Source organism: Gadus macrocephalus, chromosome 13 (genome assembly GCF_031168955.1).
Source record: "Gadus macrocephalus chromosome 13, ASM3116895v1".
NCBI classification, from domain to species: domain Eukaryota; kingdom Metazoa; phylum Chordata; class Actinopteri; order Gadiformes; family Gadidae; genus Gadus; species Gadus macrocephalus.
Genome location: NC_082394.1, coordinates 10,250,809 through 10,269,342, shown reverse-complemented (window position 1 = coordinate 10,269,342; position 18,534 = coordinate 10,250,809). Strand labels below are relative to the sequence as shown.

General features: G+C 43.4%; 2 protein-coding genes across 3 annotated transcripts; both read right to left on the bottom strand.

Annotated features, from left to right (window-relative positions):
• Positions 1-1,139: 1,139 nt before the first annotated feature.
• myorg (myogenesis regulating glycosidase (putative)) lies at positions 1,140-10,852 on the bottom strand. The gene is made up of 7 exons (XM_060069812.1): positions 10,645-10,852; positions 9,695-9,812; positions 9,312-9,459; positions 8,464-8,574; positions 7,791-8,366; positions 5,416-5,823; positions 1,140-5,158 (listed from the first exon to the last, which is right to left on the bottom strand). Exons 6-7 carry the CDS (start codon positions 5,676-5,678, stop codon positions 3,367-3,369), a joined length of 2,055 nt encoding a protein of 684 aa, XP_059925795.1. The 5' UTR covers positions 5,679-5,823; positions 7,791-8,366; positions 8,464-8,574; positions 9,312-9,459; positions 9,695-9,812; positions 10,645-10,852; the 3' UTR covers positions 1,140-3,366.
• Positions 10,853-11,864: 1,012 nt separating this feature from the next.
• zgc:109965 (Nicalin-1-like) lies at positions 11,865-18,288 on the bottom strand. Of its 2 annotated transcripts, XM_060069813.1 has the most exons (16): positions 18,130-18,288; positions 17,626-17,793; positions 17,004-17,194; positions 16,557-16,701; positions 16,130-16,227; positions 15,961-16,038; positions 15,580-15,683; positions 15,267-15,355; positions 14,804-14,943; positions 14,422-14,600; positions 14,223-14,310; positions 13,915-13,953; positions 13,365-13,537; positions 12,812-12,865; positions 12,490-12,568; positions 11,865-12,224 (listed from the first exon to the last, which is right to left on the bottom strand). In XM_060069813.1, exons 2-16 carry the CDS (start codon positions 17,765-17,767, stop codon positions 12,168-12,170), a joined length of 1,656 nt encoding a protein of 551 aa, XP_059925796.1. In that variant the 5' UTR covers positions 17,768-17,793; positions 18,130-18,288; the 3' UTR covers positions 11,865-12,167. The 2 variants fall into 2 exon arrangements, 1 of the variants encoding a protein (XP_059925796.1); XR_009528732.1 differs by lacking the exon at positions 11,865-12,224 and having other exon boundaries at positions 12,547-12,673; positions 12,722-12,865.
• Positions 18,289-18,534: the final 246 nt, after the last annotated feature.

The window sequence follows — 18,534 nt, the reverse complement described above, 5'->3', positions numbered from 1 at the left end:
TGTCCATAGGCTTTAATAATAAGTTGTTGTAATAATTGTACACATTATAACATAACTTCCAATACAAATCATGTAACTCTATATAATATATACAGATGGAATTTTCTTCGAAGGCCTACAGCTGTCTTCGCAAAAGCCTATGTGCTGCTTTTATTCTGAATTGAATTTGTAAATTCCCTTCTTGTCTGGCAAACTCTTCTAACTTCTGCATAAATAAATTCCCCCTGTCTATGAAAACAGCAGCTGAACCAAACAGGGTAATTTTAGAGCGCAAACCAACAAATAGCATTGATTTCTTGCAGCACAGAGACAGCTAATCAATACATATAGGCCTCCCCCGCACAAGCAATGACTCCAGATCAATTTGGAAGAAGGATGAGACATTTGCAGACAAACTAAAGTAGTTCTACAAAGTATCCTCCAGATGAGGAAAACCGTGGACAGATTTAACGAGAATCAAACAAACACACACACACACACACTCAGACACGAACACACAGGCCCGCATTTGCGAAACTACACCCAAACGCGTGTGGTGACCCTAGCATTTTAAACAATAACTTAACGTGTGTGCATTAAATTGTAATAAATGTGAATTCAAAATAAAAGTCTAGGTTAGTGTTGTAGGCCAAATGATTGGACTACTGGACCGAGAATCAAACGATAATCGTCGTCCAATGAGCTTTTATGCTCCCTGTCCCTTCTGGCCTTATGAATGGCCAGATGATGTATCGATCTGTGGAGAGTGCTGCCTGCAGGTAACTGCTCTACGGTGGTCTCATCGCCCGTCGTTACAGCCATAATGAGCAGGGGCCCCCATCACAGTTTCGCTAGTCCAAAAAAGTCATTTAATTTCTCTTGTGAATCGATCAACGCACACTTGCAGACTCATGAGATACGATTACCAGCTCGCTTATCGTTGTTGTTTAATATATAACTGCCCTTGGATGCATGCACTGCTTTAAAAAATAGGCTAGATATTATATTGTTATTTCTGAATGTCAAAGCAAATTGTTTTATTTGAACTTAAACTAAAGGCCATCATAAAAATAAATATAAGACTGCTCATTCTGATAAACGATACGCTTTAGAATAAGTAGTCGTGTTCAATCACTAAGTAAATTAAGGACAATCCCATCTTGAACATTTTTTCTTTTTTTATTATTAGTGTAGGCAACAAAGATTGACATAAAATGTCAAGAGTCACTATACCTGAATATAGAGAAAAATGTGATAGACAAATAGTGTCAGAGGAAAAGAAAAAAAAAGTTAAGACAAGGAGAATAACCCATCATGCAAGTTAAAAGCCAGAGCTAAGACAGACTTAGTCAATGATACAGACACTGAATCCTGTCATGAAGCAAGGCTGCTAGAGACATGAATAGTCTTGGACATTTGCCACAGCCTAGAGTAACTGAGAAACAACAGCTATAAATAAGTGGTAACCACAAAGGCACAGAGAGAAGAGCACTGCATATGACGTGATAAGCTGATGCTTAACCAAGCTGTTAAGACAGATCTAAACCGCTGGAGAAATACCTTTCTTGGAATACAAATACACTGAAACTCGTTTCTAAATCAGTCAAATATAAGTAAAGGATACATGATGAGAATTATCTTAAGGGAGACAATCAGAATTTTTTAGATGTATTTGTACTTGAAATCATTCTTACTACCTTTAAGTTCAAGATGATATCACACTAATAATATAACTTAATAATTATTAAGAATAACAGTTAGACTGTAGACACACTGAAAACACCGCAAAGCCTGAGGGTACCATGGAAGTTTCCTGAGAACATCATAACAAAATCTGTGCAAATTCTCCAACAAGATAAGTGCATGGAAGTTTAAATATAAGACTTGACCGGTTAAGTGTTGACGCTTCATCAACAAGATACAACAGAGAACTAGGAAGAGAAATAAGATATTCAGTTAAACTGAGAATTTCTGATTTAAGTTTTGTAGTAGAAAAATTCAGTTCTCATTTGATTATACCTGCCTTAAACATTAAAGACATTGATTTCAGTAATATTTGAATGGATGACATTTACAAAAGATTAAGTCAAAATAAAAACAAACATTAAAATGTCTTATGTCATCTTTCACAGTTTACATTTTCCCTTCTTTAAGTATTCATGCAAAAAAACACAACTGTGTGTCTATTAAAACTATATTCAAACTAGGGCTATAATAGAAGAGGATAACAATTGTATTTTATTGAGCCTGGGTGAATATGTTAAATACATTTGAATTCAATTCAGCACTTTGAATCATACACCAGACTTTATTCTGTTAGAATAATTTGTATGTTTATATAAATAACGATATTCTTAGTTATTTATTCAACGTTTGCTCATATTCAATCTAATTCAATACAATTCAATGCGGCTTCCTTTTCATTTGTCTCGCGACACCATTCTGCTGAATGTCTGCCTCTGTTCTACTGTTTATACTAGGGATGGGCAAAATGATTATTTTCCGGGAATCAGTTCTTTCAGTTCAGTTCACTATAACGATTCATTCGTTACGTCAGATTACGTCATTTGACAGGGAATCTCACAGGTGTCTTTTGTTTTATGTTAAAAAAAAAAGAATCAAAGAACCAGTTCTCTTGTTTTGGGGAACCAGTTCTTGTCGTTCACCTTCGGGATTCGTTCGTTGTGAACGAATCGGTCGCGACCGACTCATCCCTAGTTTATACGTATATACACCTCACTTCCTAGACATCTCCAACACACAGCAGCAACACAAGGACCATACAAGGACATACCAAGCATCCCTAAAGCAAGCACCACATGGGTTCACGCACCAGACAGGTGGCTGGGCCTCTCAATGTTAGCTGTCGAAAATGTTAGTTCAAAAGTTATTAGTCAGACCTTCTAAGAATGCTGTGTATTAATTGGTCACTTTTTTGTAGAACCATATATTAAATGGTACACTGCCTAGAAAAATTCTCAGTCTCCCTTACTTTAGGGTAGGATAATTTCCACAGCAAATCCCTATTACAACAAAAGAAAAGCCCACAGGTTGATATCTTCACCGAACACACAAAAACAATTCCCTTATTAATTCACAAACATTGTTATTCAAAGAATGTTGCAATTCAGAGAGGTCACTTAAGATATCCACATGTGTTATTGTCAATAGGGAAGTTAGAAAAATACCATTAAGGTGTCACCTGTGACAGAAGGCTGTCCATGCATCAATTAAGGCCTGTAGGTTAAAAATTGTCCACAAATGTTCAACGACTTAATCGAACATTCGATATCCCAGGGTAACAGAAAAGCAGATTAATCTTGTTTCCACAGCCAGACAGAGCATTAGCTAAACTTATTCCCCCAAGGCCCTGCCAGTCTCTATAAGCTAAACCCAGAGAAAGTAAGCAATTTCATCAAGGTCTACGGGATAGTCGGTGAGATGCAGCGGCTCTTTGATATCAAACCTTTCTCCCTTGTAGCTCCGCCAGCGGCCGGCGGGGAGGTAGATATCCCTTTCCTGCTTCCCCGGCTCCAGCACCGGAGCCACCATGAGGTCATCCCCAATCAGGAACTGAGAGTCAATCTTATAGGCTGTCTCGTCCCCCGTGGCGATCCACCACAAGGGCCGTATGATGGGGTCCCCGGTGTCCAGCACCTCCCCCGCCAGCTCAAGGACCCGGGGCGCCACCAGGCTCTCGTGGAGGGCCGTGTACTTACGAGCGATCTCCACCACCTCGTTGTCGTACTCCCAGGGGGGAATGGAGAACTGCATTGAGGGCATGAATGCCGACAGCTCCAGCCAGCGGATGTAGAGCTCTCGGTCGGGCAGCACGCCGTTGCCATCGGTGCGGTTCCGGTAGGCGTTGCCGCCAATCATGTCTGGCAGAATGAACTGATAGCCGAGGATGCTGATAGTGAGGACCGTGGGGATGAGAGATTTCAGTCCCATTTCGTATCCCCACACTGAGTCCCTGTCGATGGGCCTGAAAAAGCATGATATGTTCTGGGATTGGTATCCGCTACGCAGCTCGGCCCGGTCGTTGTAGGGGATTGCCATCTCGGTGTAGCGTCTGGTGAAAGTGCTGGGGTCCCGAATGTGATTTCTGGTGCTGAACTTCCAGGGGAGATAATTAGTCTCACCGGCGTCAAATTTGAAAGACGAGATCCCATACTTTGAGCGCAATGCACGCAAATGGGAGGCAAACCAATCCCGGGCTTCTTGATTTGTGAAGTCTAAAATGCCTCCAATCCCATTCCACCAGCGGACCAAGGCCGGCAGTCCGCCCGTGGGCTCCATGACTAACAGCCCTCTCTCCACACAGGTGTGGAATGTGGCAGAATCATAGTTCACAAAGGGGTGAGTCCACAGGGACACCAGGAACTTATCTGTTTTCAGCTTTTGGAACATGGCTGAGGCGTTGGGAAACTTGACCGGGTCGAACTGGAACTCCCCGTAGCGACTGGTGTAGCGGTCGTCCAGCTCCAGGTGACTGCAGTTGAAGCCATACTTGCGGATGTTTGCAGCGTAAGCCAAGAGCTTCTCTTGGTCTACGTCAGTCTTATGCAGCGCCCAGGTGGACCAGAGCGGATGGCGGAACATGGCTTTGGCCGGCACTTTGTTTGGTTTGTTAAAATACCGGCGCACCATGTACTTATGCATGGAGGTCACGTCCAGACCCACACACACTCTGTAGCTGAGTTCAGCACGGGGTTCCTCACCTGGGTTCGGCTTGAAGGGAGTGTTGTGGTACCGCGCCTGGAAGTACATGGTCCTCTCTGTATCATTCCAACCCAGGTGAAAGGGCACAGAGTTATTGATTTTGATGGCCGTGGCGTTGGACGACAACCAGTAACTCTCTAAAATCCCACCAAATTCATCCCGGTGGGAGATGATGTCACTGGTGACAAATGGCTTGGGAGACTGTTGACCAGAAAGGGCTATAGGCCAGTGTTGAATGGCAGACAATGCACCACCGTACCAGTGTGCAAATTTGTAGGTCATGGCATGTTCAACGGGAATGTCAGGGGCCAGTTCCTCCCAGCGCACGCGGTAGCACTGGACCGTGTCCTTGGGACGCACGGTCTCGATGAAGAAGTTCAGCTTCCGGTCGGTGGTGCGGTCGCAGCTCAGCATCTCACCCTCCTTAGAGCAAGAATCTAAATCCAGAGTGCCTGACCTGCAAGAAACGTAGGAATCATTAGAAATGCTGACACATGACAGATTAAGCCATTAGGGCGACACTTTGAGCCAAATCAGGAAGAAACTTCACCTGGAACATTTTGGCTGTCAATCAAGGATTACAACTTAAATGACTATACAGTGATAATACTGTGTTAATATGGAATCAATAAAACTGATCAACTGCATCAACTCCATATTATGGGTTATAGGCATTAAACAATCATAACCACACAACTGATCAATCCCACAAACCTGAAATCCATTCTGAAGACAATGGACCCTTGTTGGTTTCGGATGATGTACCCATCTTTGTTCAGGTCCAGCAGCTGAGTCTTAAGCAGCTCAGCTTTGCGGAGCGAAGCGATGTAGTAGCACCACGCAGTCACTGCTGATATCACCAGCACCAAGCCGATGATCCCAGCACCCACTAGAGGCCGAGAGTCCTTGGTGAGCTTCTGCTTAGGGATCACATCGGTGATGGTGCCCCCGGCTCCTCCAGGTACCACCTGATACATGTTTTCTGGTCCTCAGTGGTTTCCAGAAGATGTTGTTCTACAGCTCAGCTTTGCTTGACACCGACATGGCTTTGAGGTTTGACGGTGTGGGATTTGTAGTTTGTCTTTTGTTTGGTGCTGATATCAACGTTATTTAATTGCTTACCTGTCCATAGTATTTGAGAAAGGGAGAGAGGGACAGGGACAGGGGGAGAGAGAGAAGAGAAAAGATAAGCATAAAAAAAAAAAACATGATGGCAATTAAGTGCTAATGTTTCTCTGTTGTGCTCAGCCTAATTGTCCTATTCCAATCAGTTGTCTGAATAAATATTTGGATTATTGGTGTCTAATGAAATTGTTATTGGTGGCGTGCTGCTTCAAGGAAGCCCTAATGTTCACCCAACATTTAAAGCACATTTGTTTTTAATATGAACACCAAAGCAACAACTCAAGAACACAATAGTATTCACTTCAGACAGCATTATGAATACCCAAGACATTAGTAGTCTATGGGCACAGACAGAATTGGCTGCTCAATGCTATTCCAAGCTTCACTTGACAATAACATCTATTTTTTCTTTGCTTTAATGATCTTTAAACACTCCTGGAAGCATTTTAGCAAACAGACATCCAAAATTTGTTTTTGCTTTAAAAAAACAACAAATTTAAAAGCAAAGCAAAGCAGTTGTCTAGCTGAGGGAAGAAAGGATACTTCACTGCAGGCATTGTAATGTAGTGGTTGTATTGAACTGCAAGGCTCATTTGTATGTAGGGAAGTGGAGTGAGGTAACAGAGAAAGTGCTAGACCTTAGACCCAAGGTTGAAGAGGGAGCGGAGTGTACACAGCACACAAACCTGCATACTCCATCAAACAGACATGTACCACACATGGGGAAAGCCTTTCAACTCCTTCAAATATCCAAAAGAGTTGTACAGCAAATATACTACACAACAAAAACTACAATACAAGAAAGACCCACTACAGCACGTAGTCAAGTCACTGAAGACATATACTGTACTAACAAACTAGACCTCATCCTATTACGGTAGTAAGGATAGAGAACTAAACTTCATGGCCGATGTTAATTTGGTTATTGCCGTTAACAAAGTGGATTAGATAGGATGCAGGGTAGGAGAATAAATTGAAATCTGTCCCCCCCCCCCCCTTGATCTTTCCAAAGCCACAGGGGTCGATATTAAAGGATGTTCACTGTTAATTAGCAAACCAGTGGACTAATACTGTGTTCAACCAGCCTCTGTATTGACTTTGCGCATCACAACAGGTCAGGAGTGATAAAGTAAACTTTATCAGTAAAATGTCTGTTTTCCATCGCTGCCTGGCTTATATTGCAGGGTTATATTTACATTGCATTTTATAATGTGAATTACTTCCCTTTTTTAGGAAGCCTAGGCCTATACAAGACTGGATGTAACTTAAAATACAATCTAATCTAATCCATACGTTGTATGTGATTTGGAGCTTTATGAGGGGAAAAAGCACCCATATGGGCATATTTAGTCCTTCTAGATCTCAGGGAAAGATTATTGGCATACTGCTGATACTTTAACTATTCAGAGACGCACAAAAAACAAACAGAGAATTGCTGATATGACATAAAACAGACATGGGAATATGACCAGAAGCTCCAAACGTACGGGCATGTGTATAAGGGTCCATACAGGCCTACATGTTGCAACAGTGAATTTAGGATACAGAAATAGTACAGTAGTAAAATATAAGCACGAGTTATTGCTCCATGGTACACAAAACTTGATGACACAACCAGATCCTGAGGACTTTTTTGTATTTTAAAATCGTAATGGCTTTGCTATTAAAGAAGTGTTGGATAATGGCTTATGGTATAGGAGAATAGTAGCAGGGTATTCACAATCACATCTCGATAAACATTGAAGCGCTAACAAATCGTTGGGCTAAATCATGTGTGCACACTCCCAAAGTGTTGAACACTGTTCTTTCTCCATACACAAAAAAAGGCGTCTAAATGCATTGACTTATGGCATTAAGTGAATGTCCATGCTACACGTAGGCTCGGGGAAAAACATATTATTTTAATTTGATAAGCTGTTATCAGCTAGTTTAGATTTAATTGTACTTTTCAAGACCATGCTTACCCAGTGAGCTCCTCTCTCGCAGTCGCAGAAGTCTTCTGGCACAGTTCCGAGAACTGGCCGCCCCGAAGAATGCTCTGCTGTGCTGGCGCGCCTCGCGCACGCCCACTGACTCACAAAATAGCCGCTTCAACTTAAGACGCACGACGATGGGAAATGTAGTTCATTAGTTCATCTGTTTTGAGAACATAAATATTCCAGAAGGAGACCACACTCTAAATATTAATCGACCACGATCGGGTTAAATTAAGTACTTTTTTTAAAGTTGGTATTGTTTCAGACTTTTATTTTGAGACAAAGGGATCTATGCCTTTTGCAAGGGACGTTGGAAAGGGTGTGGCAGCATAGGGTCTGACAGATTAATCTCTATATAGATAAATATAAATTTAAAATATCCACGCACAAAATCATAGGGTTTATTAGACAACCATACTTTTATACAGCTAGAATATCTAATAACATTTGTTGTTGATATTCCCGAAGTTCGCAGGGCGTAGGTTCTCCGATACAAACTCGGGGTGTATGATGAAGTGCCCGGCCTGGAAGGGCTTGACTACATTGAAGCAGCTGTATCCAGCACTGTTAAAATAAAAACATTTGAAAAAAAAACATTGTGGAAAAAAACATAACAAATGGTCACTTGTCATGACTGTAAAGTTATAGTAATTTTTATTACCATGAATCCAGCGTGTTGGAGCGCCAGTATGGTTGTGGTTTGTGATTATGTTGTGCCGCAGGAGAGTTGGTAGATTGCAGCCTCCTCTGGGAGTTGGAGGCTGACATTTGCCTGTCAGAAACAATGATTGTTTTCTATTCTATCTACCAAGAGAGTAAATGATCCTCCATGAGAGCGTTAACGCTCTCATGGAGGATACAAAACTATAACCAAAAGGTGCTCGCTTAGGAGTATACAAAACACAGTTAAATACAGTAGTATCTGCAAGTGTAAAAAACTAACAAATCCTGAGGCTTGACAATACGCTGGGGACGCAAGACGAACTGACATTAGACAAAGGAAAACAAGGGCTATTTATACATGAGGGAGGGGAACACAGGTGAGACGAATCAGAGACCGGGGAGGCAATCACAGTTGAGAAAGTCAAGTGCCTGAAACGAGAGGGAAAAGGGAACTACAAAATAAAACAGAAAGTGAATGAGTGACATGAGTGATATTAACTTGGCTCAACAGAATTAACAAACTGCGTGACATGACAATGATTTACTTTAGGATAGGCTACCTCGTGAGATAACACGATGCAAACAATGTAGGCTACATCAGTGTGAATCGAATATAAGGGTTCAAAATGATGCATGTTTAACCTATATCCTATCCTATTCTATCCATAACTCCTTGACCCTTGAAATGTGTGCACTTCTGGCCTTCTGACTTAGATAAATAATGAAAAAAAACCTCTGGCACATATTTACAGATACTTTTCTAAATGCATTCACAACCATACAGCACAGCAATCTACCCCAAAATAAAACCTGGTAGACATGATGCAGCAGATTCTTTATTTATACCTTATGATGCTTGTGTATGCTTGACTGTCTATTCCAGCAGCTGTCGACTGAATTTTCTGAAATCCACCAGCAGAGGGCAGAGTTGCTGATGAACCGATGAAAGATATGCGTGGTAATTTGCGAGTTTGACCGATGTCAGGTCTGGTCTCTGAGACAGAAGCAAGAGTCGTACAAGTCATACAGAAGCCACATTTCTATAGAGCCATTTATAAGGATATTAACTTGTGACTTTAGATCATTTCGATTTAGAACATGCTATAATTGCATATTACTTTACATCTGCCAAAATGACTACTTTTGGTAGATGGTTATTAATGGTGACGTAAAATTAATGCAGATATAGGAGCAATTGCGATAATATAATGAAGTTATAGTGGAGGTACCTTGAAAGGACAGGTATCTCACTGGAGGGAATAAGGGTCGGCCCACGAAAGGAACAGCGTTTACTGATGCCCTTGGTGACCTCGAGCTGGAGAGCAGTGGCAGAGGGACCAGGAAGTCCTTGATGAACGAGAGGGAAAAGGATAACAGAGACCACCAAAGATAATTAAAAGAGCAATTGTTGTATAATAATAATCGCCATTCATTGCTACTACTACTAGCAGTAATAATAATAATAATAATAATAATAATAATAATAATAATAATAATAATAATGACACAATGATGAATAAATTATGAACTTTTCTCCCAAAAACATTTAAATAAAAATGTAGGCTGTTTAAAATTCATTAAACAGAATGTGACCCTTCTTTTGTAACATCAACGTTTCACATTTCTCCGTAGGCCTATATTATTTGCTGAAATATATAACAAATGGCATCTTGGAGGTCCTCTTCAAAGACCGTGAGATGCTATCTTTTCTGTTAGTATTTACACTAGTTGTGGTTCAGGCTGTTTGACCCATTGCAGGAAGGAAAATAGTCCGAGAGGAAGTAGTGAATAATGGATGCAACACAGCTTTCACCCTGTACAGCTCAACCCAGTTAGCGGTCACCGGCCAATTACTACGAGAGGATCGGCTCTTGTTTACAGACCAACAGCAACGTGATAGGCTGAAACAATAACAAAAGGTGACCTAATTGGGTCAGTTCACTGACTGCCTTTATTTAAACACATGCATTTTCCTATAAAAAGTTTAAAAAAAAGTAATTGATATATATGTCTGTTTCGATGATTTAAAAAAATAGATATACTTTTTATAAAAATGTAATTGTCTCCGGTATGTCAACTTGTTAAATATTTAAAATAAAAAATTAAAATGGTAAAGAAAACAACAACTGCAGACCTTGTATTATATAAGTCCTAAGAAGCCATTCGGCTGTGTTCTTACCGGCCGTGGGTGGGGGTTGTTCCTACGGCTAGGGGACGACGGCCGAGGTACAGCCGGCTTCCCTCCGCCGGGGGGGACAAACTGCTCCGAGTATGTGCTGATGAGGTGCTGAGGACTCATCTTTTCTCACCGTTCCCTGGAGAACCAACCGTCCACGTCTGCTCCACGATCTGCTTTAACTTTGCCACTCGAAGGTCAGTGGCAACCCCCCCCCCCCCCCCCCCCCCCCCGCTCTCTCTCTCCTCTCTGGTCACCTGCTAGCCCCTCCTGTTTCAAGTCTCACCTGTCAACCTCTGCCTCTATGCTGTTGTTGTGATGGGTTCTTTTTGTATCCACTAAAAGTAGTTCTGGATTGTGTTTTGTTTCCCATGCAGAATATCACTGGTGTATAATAAATTCATCATTAAAACTACTGATCTACACGTTGCCAATAGCGGTTTTTTTATCGCAAATATGTGGTTTTATCCAAAAATCTTTTGATTTAATCAGCAGCTGGTCGGTATGTGGTCTTGGTGGCACTGAGAGGAGTCGGTTGAACCAGAACATCCCTCCCTGCTACCTGAGCGCCCACATGCTAACCTCCCCCCACAGTCCAGTTGATTGAGCCGGGGGCCTCCCCTGCAGGGACCGATGCAGGTTCACTATCCATTACAGAGCCGCTCAGCGCGCTCTCCCATCCAGGTCTTATCAAGCCTTCTGCACGGCCCCTTTAAAACACACACCAGCACCCCTTCCTCAGTCCCCTTGGCCATCTAGCACTTAATACGTAATCAATCTTATCACAGCAAAGCGATTGTTCCATCCGCACACACACACACACACACAACCAGGGCCATCTCACATATTCACAGTGAACGTGGCTCCAGTCCATCAATAATTCACCAAGCTTCATGTCTCTTGCGTCCATTTCCCCCCCCCAGGGTCTCTGTGACAGCACCAGGCTGTTTGTCCCCCTACAGTGGCTCGCTGGCATGTTTAACAGCCAAACTCCAGTCAGGTCCAAGGCAACAGATGTACAGTAGGAGGGAGGGCGGGCCAAGGCGGGCGATAGCAACCGCACAGCGCAAGTCAGATGAAGGGGTGTGAGGGAGGATATAAGATCGCTGTGACCTATTGTGTTGGTCGCTTTGATTTCACATGTTATAGTCTAGTTTCTGAGTTTTCATGCTTACCGGTTTTAATTTCCCTTTTCTTAATACACGTGACAATCAATTGAACAGTTTCTAAAGATGCATTCATTGTTTAATGTAAAATAGTAAAAGACCATACAATGTAAAACACAAGTACAAAGATCGTATTCTGGAGTCTTTGATTCAAATTCAAATTACTTTTCTCATTCAAATTGTAATTTACATAGGATGCATGCATTACATAGGATGTATATTAACTCGGGTTCCCTTTCATGGTCTCCTCATTAGGTGGACCAGCTGAGCCCAACAGGGACAGAAGCAGGCCGTTTCCTCAGACTTCAAAGCGCTGGTCACAGTCCCAGAACTCAAAGACCAACACTCATCCAACCAACATCAAGCATGCTTGGTTTTTAATACAGACTTGAGTTTTGTGTAGAGGTAGCCAAAATTCTGTAGGAGAAATGCACAAACACACATGCACATGATCTGTTAGTGATTTTGGCATCAGCACCAGCAGATGCCACTAGAAAATGCGTATGCTTGAACAGCTAACTAATTAATGAGCTAGCCAATTAACAAGACAATGGGGTTTGATCTGTTTGCTTTAAGTGTCTATTTTGTTGATTTTGGCATCTGCACAAGCAAAAAACAGAATTAACCAGACAATATGGTTTGATTTAATCAATCTGAGCAACAGAAGCAAAAGTAGGCACACCTGGATGGCGTAGTACACTATCCCCAGGTAGGCCGCAATGCATCCCCCCAGGAAGAGGTCAAAGGCCGCTGGTTTCACTCTGGTTGAAGAAAACGGGAGGATTTGTTCAGGTTCATGCCTTACAGTAAGGACAGTATGCATTCATATGTTTAGGCTCACCAATTACAGTTTGGACGGTATGTATCTATTTGTATAGATTCACCCCTTACAGTATGGACAGGAAAGTGTATACTTATATGTATATATTCACCCCTAGGACAGTGTACTGTGTATTTATCTGTGTAGATTCAGCCCTTAGAGTACGGACAGTGTGTTATTTTACCTGTACATCATCACTGGCTGATTCATTTGGTCGAAAAAGGTCATTTCAGGATCCCTGTAAGAAAGACATTAGTTAACACTGATTTCAGATTAAATATTGTAATTGTATTACTATATTATTAAATTTTGATTAAATAGCATAGGTCTATATAAAAGACTGTGTTGATGTGCGTGCACATGTATGTTTGAGTGCCCAAACACACACACACAAACACGTACACAATCACACCCTCACGTACACGTACACAATCACACCCTCACGTACACAATCACAATCACACCCTCACGTACACAATCACAATCACACCCTCACGTACACAATCACACCCTCACGGACGGACGGACGGACGGACGGACGGACGGACGGACGGACGGACGGACGGACGGACGGACGGACGGACGGACGGACGGACGGACGGACGGACGGACGGACGGACGGACGGACGGACGGACGGACGGACGGACGGACGGACAGACAGACAGACAGACAGACAGACAGACAGACAGACAGACAGACAGACAGACAGACAGACAGACAGACAGACAGACAGTACCTTTTGTCCTGCCGGAAGGTGTGCCTGTGGACTTGCAGCAGGTATCGCCTGAACTCGTGCTCCAGAGAGTTGACCAGCAGCATTTGTCTGGGCTCCTTGTCCAGCAGCTGGGTGGCCCGCGGGACAGACGTCAGGATGGACATGAGGCTGGACAGACGGCTGTCCTGGAAGTCCTGCAGGTGGATGCAGACCCAACAATTAACCTTCAAGTATTCGCGGATAGTGGAAGCCCTGGTCTGTTTCACTACTTTTATGAATTTGTTTACCAAATTGAATAACCCAGTGATTAAAAATATGAATCGCTAACAATCAATTTTAACACGTCTTTCAAAACATATATTTTAATGAAGCCCTTGTAACTCTGTATTCAATATTGTTTGTACACAGGACGTAGGTATTTAAAAAATGGCTCAGACAGTGTGAAGGCATCTATCTAACGAAAATTGAATTCATTCGTAGAATGTAACCTAAAGACCCCCTTCAATAATTGTACACAAACAACATTTAACAGCAGTAAAGCAATACTAGAGGAAAGTAAAAGAGTCCTCACCATGTGACCCTTGAACACTTGCACTTCTTTTGGTGTACCCTAGATGACGACAGTGAGAGTTGTAGCTTGTATATAATCAAGAACACTGCACATTTCCAAGAAGTAGCATTTAGTGTATGAGTGAAAGTGTGTGTGTGCGTGCGTGTGCATGTGTGTGTGTGTGTGTGTGTGTGTGTGTGTGTGTGTGTGTGTGTGTGTGTGTGTGTGTGTGTGTGTGTGTGTGAGTGAGGGAGTGAGTGTGTGTGTGCTTGCAGTTCTATGGTTGTGTGCATGTCTGCATGAATGTCTGCATGTTGGTAAGATCTCACCTTGTCTGAGAGATTAAACATGAACCTGGCCAGGGATTCTGCAATAATAACCCCGTTGCGTTTCAGTTTCCTGAAGTCCACCTGTGACCTGTCAGTCAGAATTCATCCGTCACCAACACAATCAGAGTCACGCTCATCTAGTGTGGCCTCTCCAAAGGTAAACAAGCCTGAACAATCAGTGTGTTCAATCGGCACTCACATGGTATCTAGTATGGACCCTCGCAGCTCCGACTTGGGGTCTTCCAGGTGAGACAGAGTGAACCCTGGGATTCTGCGCAGGGAGTAGCGCTCATGCTCCCAGGCTACTGTCGACTCCACCAGGTTGATCTTCTTATGGACCATCTCCAGTCCTACCCAGGGAAACCTGGAAGACACCACCTACACACACACACACACACACACACACACACACACACACACACACACACACACACACACACACACACACACACACACACACACACACACACACACACACACACACACACACACACACACACACACAGAGAGACAGATGCCGGTGACCGTTGGGCAGTGAGAGATCACTCATTGGTGAAACTACGTGACCGTAGGGATGTTACCTCCTCCAGATGTTGGATGAAAGAATGCATGGGAGAGTCTGGTCTAGGAGTGCGGGACACGTGCATGTAGAGCGCATCGCTGTTGGCCAGGGTGTCCAAACACAGCACGAAGGCCACGTTGTCATGCAGTAGGCTGGACTCTGATTGGACGGAAACATGTCGTCAGTCAAGTCGTGAGTGTGATTAATGTGTTGGATTTCAATCTGTGTGTACTAGGTCTTAAGGCCTACGCACATTGATTAACATGTGCAAGCGGATGGAAGCGGATGTCCTTAACACTGGCGCTCTATGCTTGAGCCTGGAGGTGTGGATGCCTCTATTCAAATGATTGATTGCAAATGTAGCTTACCTTACATATGTCTGACACACTACAATGCATAAGGGGCAGAACTACAGTACACAAGAAGTATCATCTATTGATCTCTGGTTAGTTCTGTATGAAGGAAATAAGATAAAGTTTTACCAGCATGGTCCAGATTCTCCTCAATCCACTTTTTGGTTCCCAGAAAGTTGTACTTGCCTCCTCCAGTCAAGGAGAACATCAAATTATACCTAGAAATACAACAAATGGCTGCATTAATGAAACCCATTGCCAATGCAATTAAAGCAGCTTAACAGGAAAATGTGTTTTTCCCCCATTAAACATTATGTTCACAAATGAACCAAATCATCTTTTAACTGTTGTGTTGTGTTTTCCATTGTGTTTCACTGAATGCAGTGGAGTTGGATTAAATATAATCGCACTATAACACATTGCTAATTCCCTTTTATCTTACTGTGGTCTGGTGCTTGCGTTGCTGTACAGCCTCTGGAAGAGCCGGGCCAGCTCCAACAGAATGGTCACTCCACTGCCATTTGAGTCGGCTCCATGGGCCAGCCACTGTATGCATTCACATACAGACCGATGTATTCATACAAAAGCACCTACACAAGGATCGCTGTTCGATCAACATGAATGCCGACACATGTGTTTTTCCTTAAATCATTCATCATGAAATCAATTGTTGACGCATCATTTAACAGTTCAAAACTCAATCGATTTATATTGTGCCCTCCAACGTGGTAGAGAACGTGACATTCAGATTCTCCGGCACATGATGTAATGCCGAATCGGCTCATAACAAAAACTTGTGCCGCTTGGCAGCTGATTGACTCACAGGTGCAAGCCCGTAGGAGTCATAGTGGGCGGTGATGATGATGGTGGGCAGATCCAGCCCTGCTCCAGGAAGAACACCCTGAAACCACAAAACAAAGCAACGGATGCTTGGAAGGCGTTTCACCTGGATCGTCCATCATTGTGTTGGGAGTAATGGGCTCTTCGCTCACCTCCAGCGTGACTAAGGTGTTGTCGGTGATGGGCTTGATGGGGCTGTTGGAGCCCACCAGGATCTGAAAGCCCATGGCGGTGACCATGCTGCGTAGGACTGGCGACCACACGGAGCATCGTGTCAGTGGCACACACGGACTGCACCCATCTCATTAGGGTTTGTGTTTGTGTTTATCTCATCTGTCTCTGTCTTTTAAATATGGAGGGTATTGTGCTTTTGTAATGATAATACACTTTGTCAGTTGATCCATTTAAACCTAAGGAAATCAATTCAAGCTTGTCATATTAACATTTGAATCAACCATCCCTCCATTTGTACATACCTCCATTCATCCATCCATCCATCCATTTACCATCAATTCATTCAATTCCCCAGCCATCCATCTACCAGTCACCCATCATCAGTCGTCCAATGGTCCCGCTCACCTCGGACGAAGATGGAGGAGGCTCGACTGGCTGCGGCCTGTTTGACTTCTTCATACATGCAGAGCAGCTGGTCGTCCTCAGGCACCACGTACACAGGAATGAGGGTCTCTCTCTGCAACACCTCGCTCTCACTCACCATGAAGGACTGATGGAGTACAACAGATCAAATGAACCGGCCACGCTATTAACAAGCCGTTGGCTACAAACATATGTATTTCATCTTCCCTCACTCTATGCTTCTTAACATATTGAAAGTAAATGCACGGAGTAATAAATATCAATGCTATCGATGATTGATAAAGGAACAATCAAATTAGGATAAACAGATGCTATACATTTCTACCTTAATATTAATTTGGTGAAACCACTAGAATGGCGGGTTATACAGTAGCAGAGGTGCTCTGAAGTAGGTTGTGGAGCGCACTTTAATGTAGTCAGGGTTCTCACCTGCACCGCGTCGAGTGGAAGGTTGGAGGTGTTCTGGGGCAGCAGGATGAAGATGGCGGCAGCGTTCTGTCGCTGGGCCTCCAGGTATTTCTCAGTGGTCAGGTCCGAGACCTTCATGACGACGCAGCGCCTGGTCAGCACCAGTTCATCCGCCGAGCGGGCCTCTGCGACCACGATGGCCCCGCGACAGCCTGAGAGCGGGTAGGTGGAAGAGGTGAGGAGAAGACTTATTAATATAAAAGAACATTTATCCAAATATACAGGAAAGCAGAATAATTTGTTTCTTTTCAATTCAATAATAATGCTCTTTGTTTCTATGCCTTTAAAGGGTGGATAGCAAAAAGCTCTCCACCCCTTTTGGTGATAAATCGATCATTGATCATCATTTATCCTTCAAAGCCAGAGAGGACGAAGATCACAGTTGAAGATTACAATGACAAAACCATTTGGTGAATCTCCAACATTTATTGCTTCACTTTCCTTTAGCACATTTGAACGCTGACTCTGACGGTACCAAATACAGGGACATATGTCCAAACAATACTATATCCTTTATATATTCTGTTTGTTTGATGGAGCTGACACCATCCACCGTCCTGGCTCTTCACTGCAGGAGCCTTACCATGCTTCTGCTGGCCCAGGTGGTACTGCTGCATCCTGTAGGCTGTGAACTGGTAGGACGACGCGGCGGTCAGGACCGAGGGGAGAGACGACTGCACGCAGAGCAGCAGCAGAGCCAAGGACAGCCTCCATCGTCCGGTCATCGTGACTCCCGAGTCCTGCCTGGATCCTAGTGTGTCGTTATGCATGGATGGTTGCAGAAGATCAAACACATATATATGGATGTAGTATTGTTTCATAAAACCCATGGATTGAGTATTGTCCTAACATTTAACATTTCATATTTCAATATTAGTGTTAAAGGACCAGAGACCTTACGAAAATCCACCACGGTATCTTGGATCGTGTCAATACAATGCTATGAAGGCGTGTAGCATCTATCACACGGCCTCATGTGATCTGCCTGGATGTCCTCTACAGGGTAAAGCCATCTTTGTGCCCTTCATCTTCAAATCATCACCACAAGTTGGGCCACAACACCAAACAGCATAAAATGGAGACTCACCCGTCCTGCTGGTAGATATGATTCCTCAGGGTCTCTTATTTTAACTTTGTTCCTTCTCAACATTACTACATTGGGCGACGCATCACCAAAGTCCTGGGACAGCGAGGTAAGCCACAGTCTACCATCTGCTCTGAGGGGATCAGGCCAGGCTAATCACACCTCTCCCCCCCCCCCCCTCTTCCTCAGTCCCAGCCATATACATGTAGATTAACCCCCCCACACACACACACACACACACACACACACACACACACACACACACACACACACACACACACACACACACACACACACACACACACACACACACACACACACACACACACACACACACACACACACACACACACACACCTTGGGCCTTTCTTGTGATGTCACACATTCTGTTCTGCAGGTAATCCCCCC

Bases quoted from the DNA above. Each gene is read 5' to 3' on its own strand.
- myorg (XM_060069812.1), bottom strand. From the start codon at position 5,678: ATGTATCAGGTGGTACCTGGAGGAGCCGGGGGCACCATCACCGATGTG. The intron at 5,159-5,415 runs GTTTGTGGGATT...CGTTTCTTGCAG, and splicing joins GTCTTCAGAATGGATTTCAG to GTCAGGCACTCTGGATTTAG.
- zgc:109965 (XM_060069813.1), bottom strand. From the start codon at position 17,767: ATGACCGGACGATGGAGGCTGTCCTTGGCTCTGCTGCTGCTCTGCGTG. The intron at 16,228-16,556 runs GTGAGCGGGACC...TGTGGTCGCCAG, and splicing joins CTCCTCCATCTTCGTCCGAG to TCCTACGCAGCATGGTCACC. The intron at 14,944-15,266 runs GTAAAACTTTAT...CCGTCCAATCAG, and splicing joins GGAGAATCTGGACCATGCTG to AGTCCAGCCTACTGCATGAC.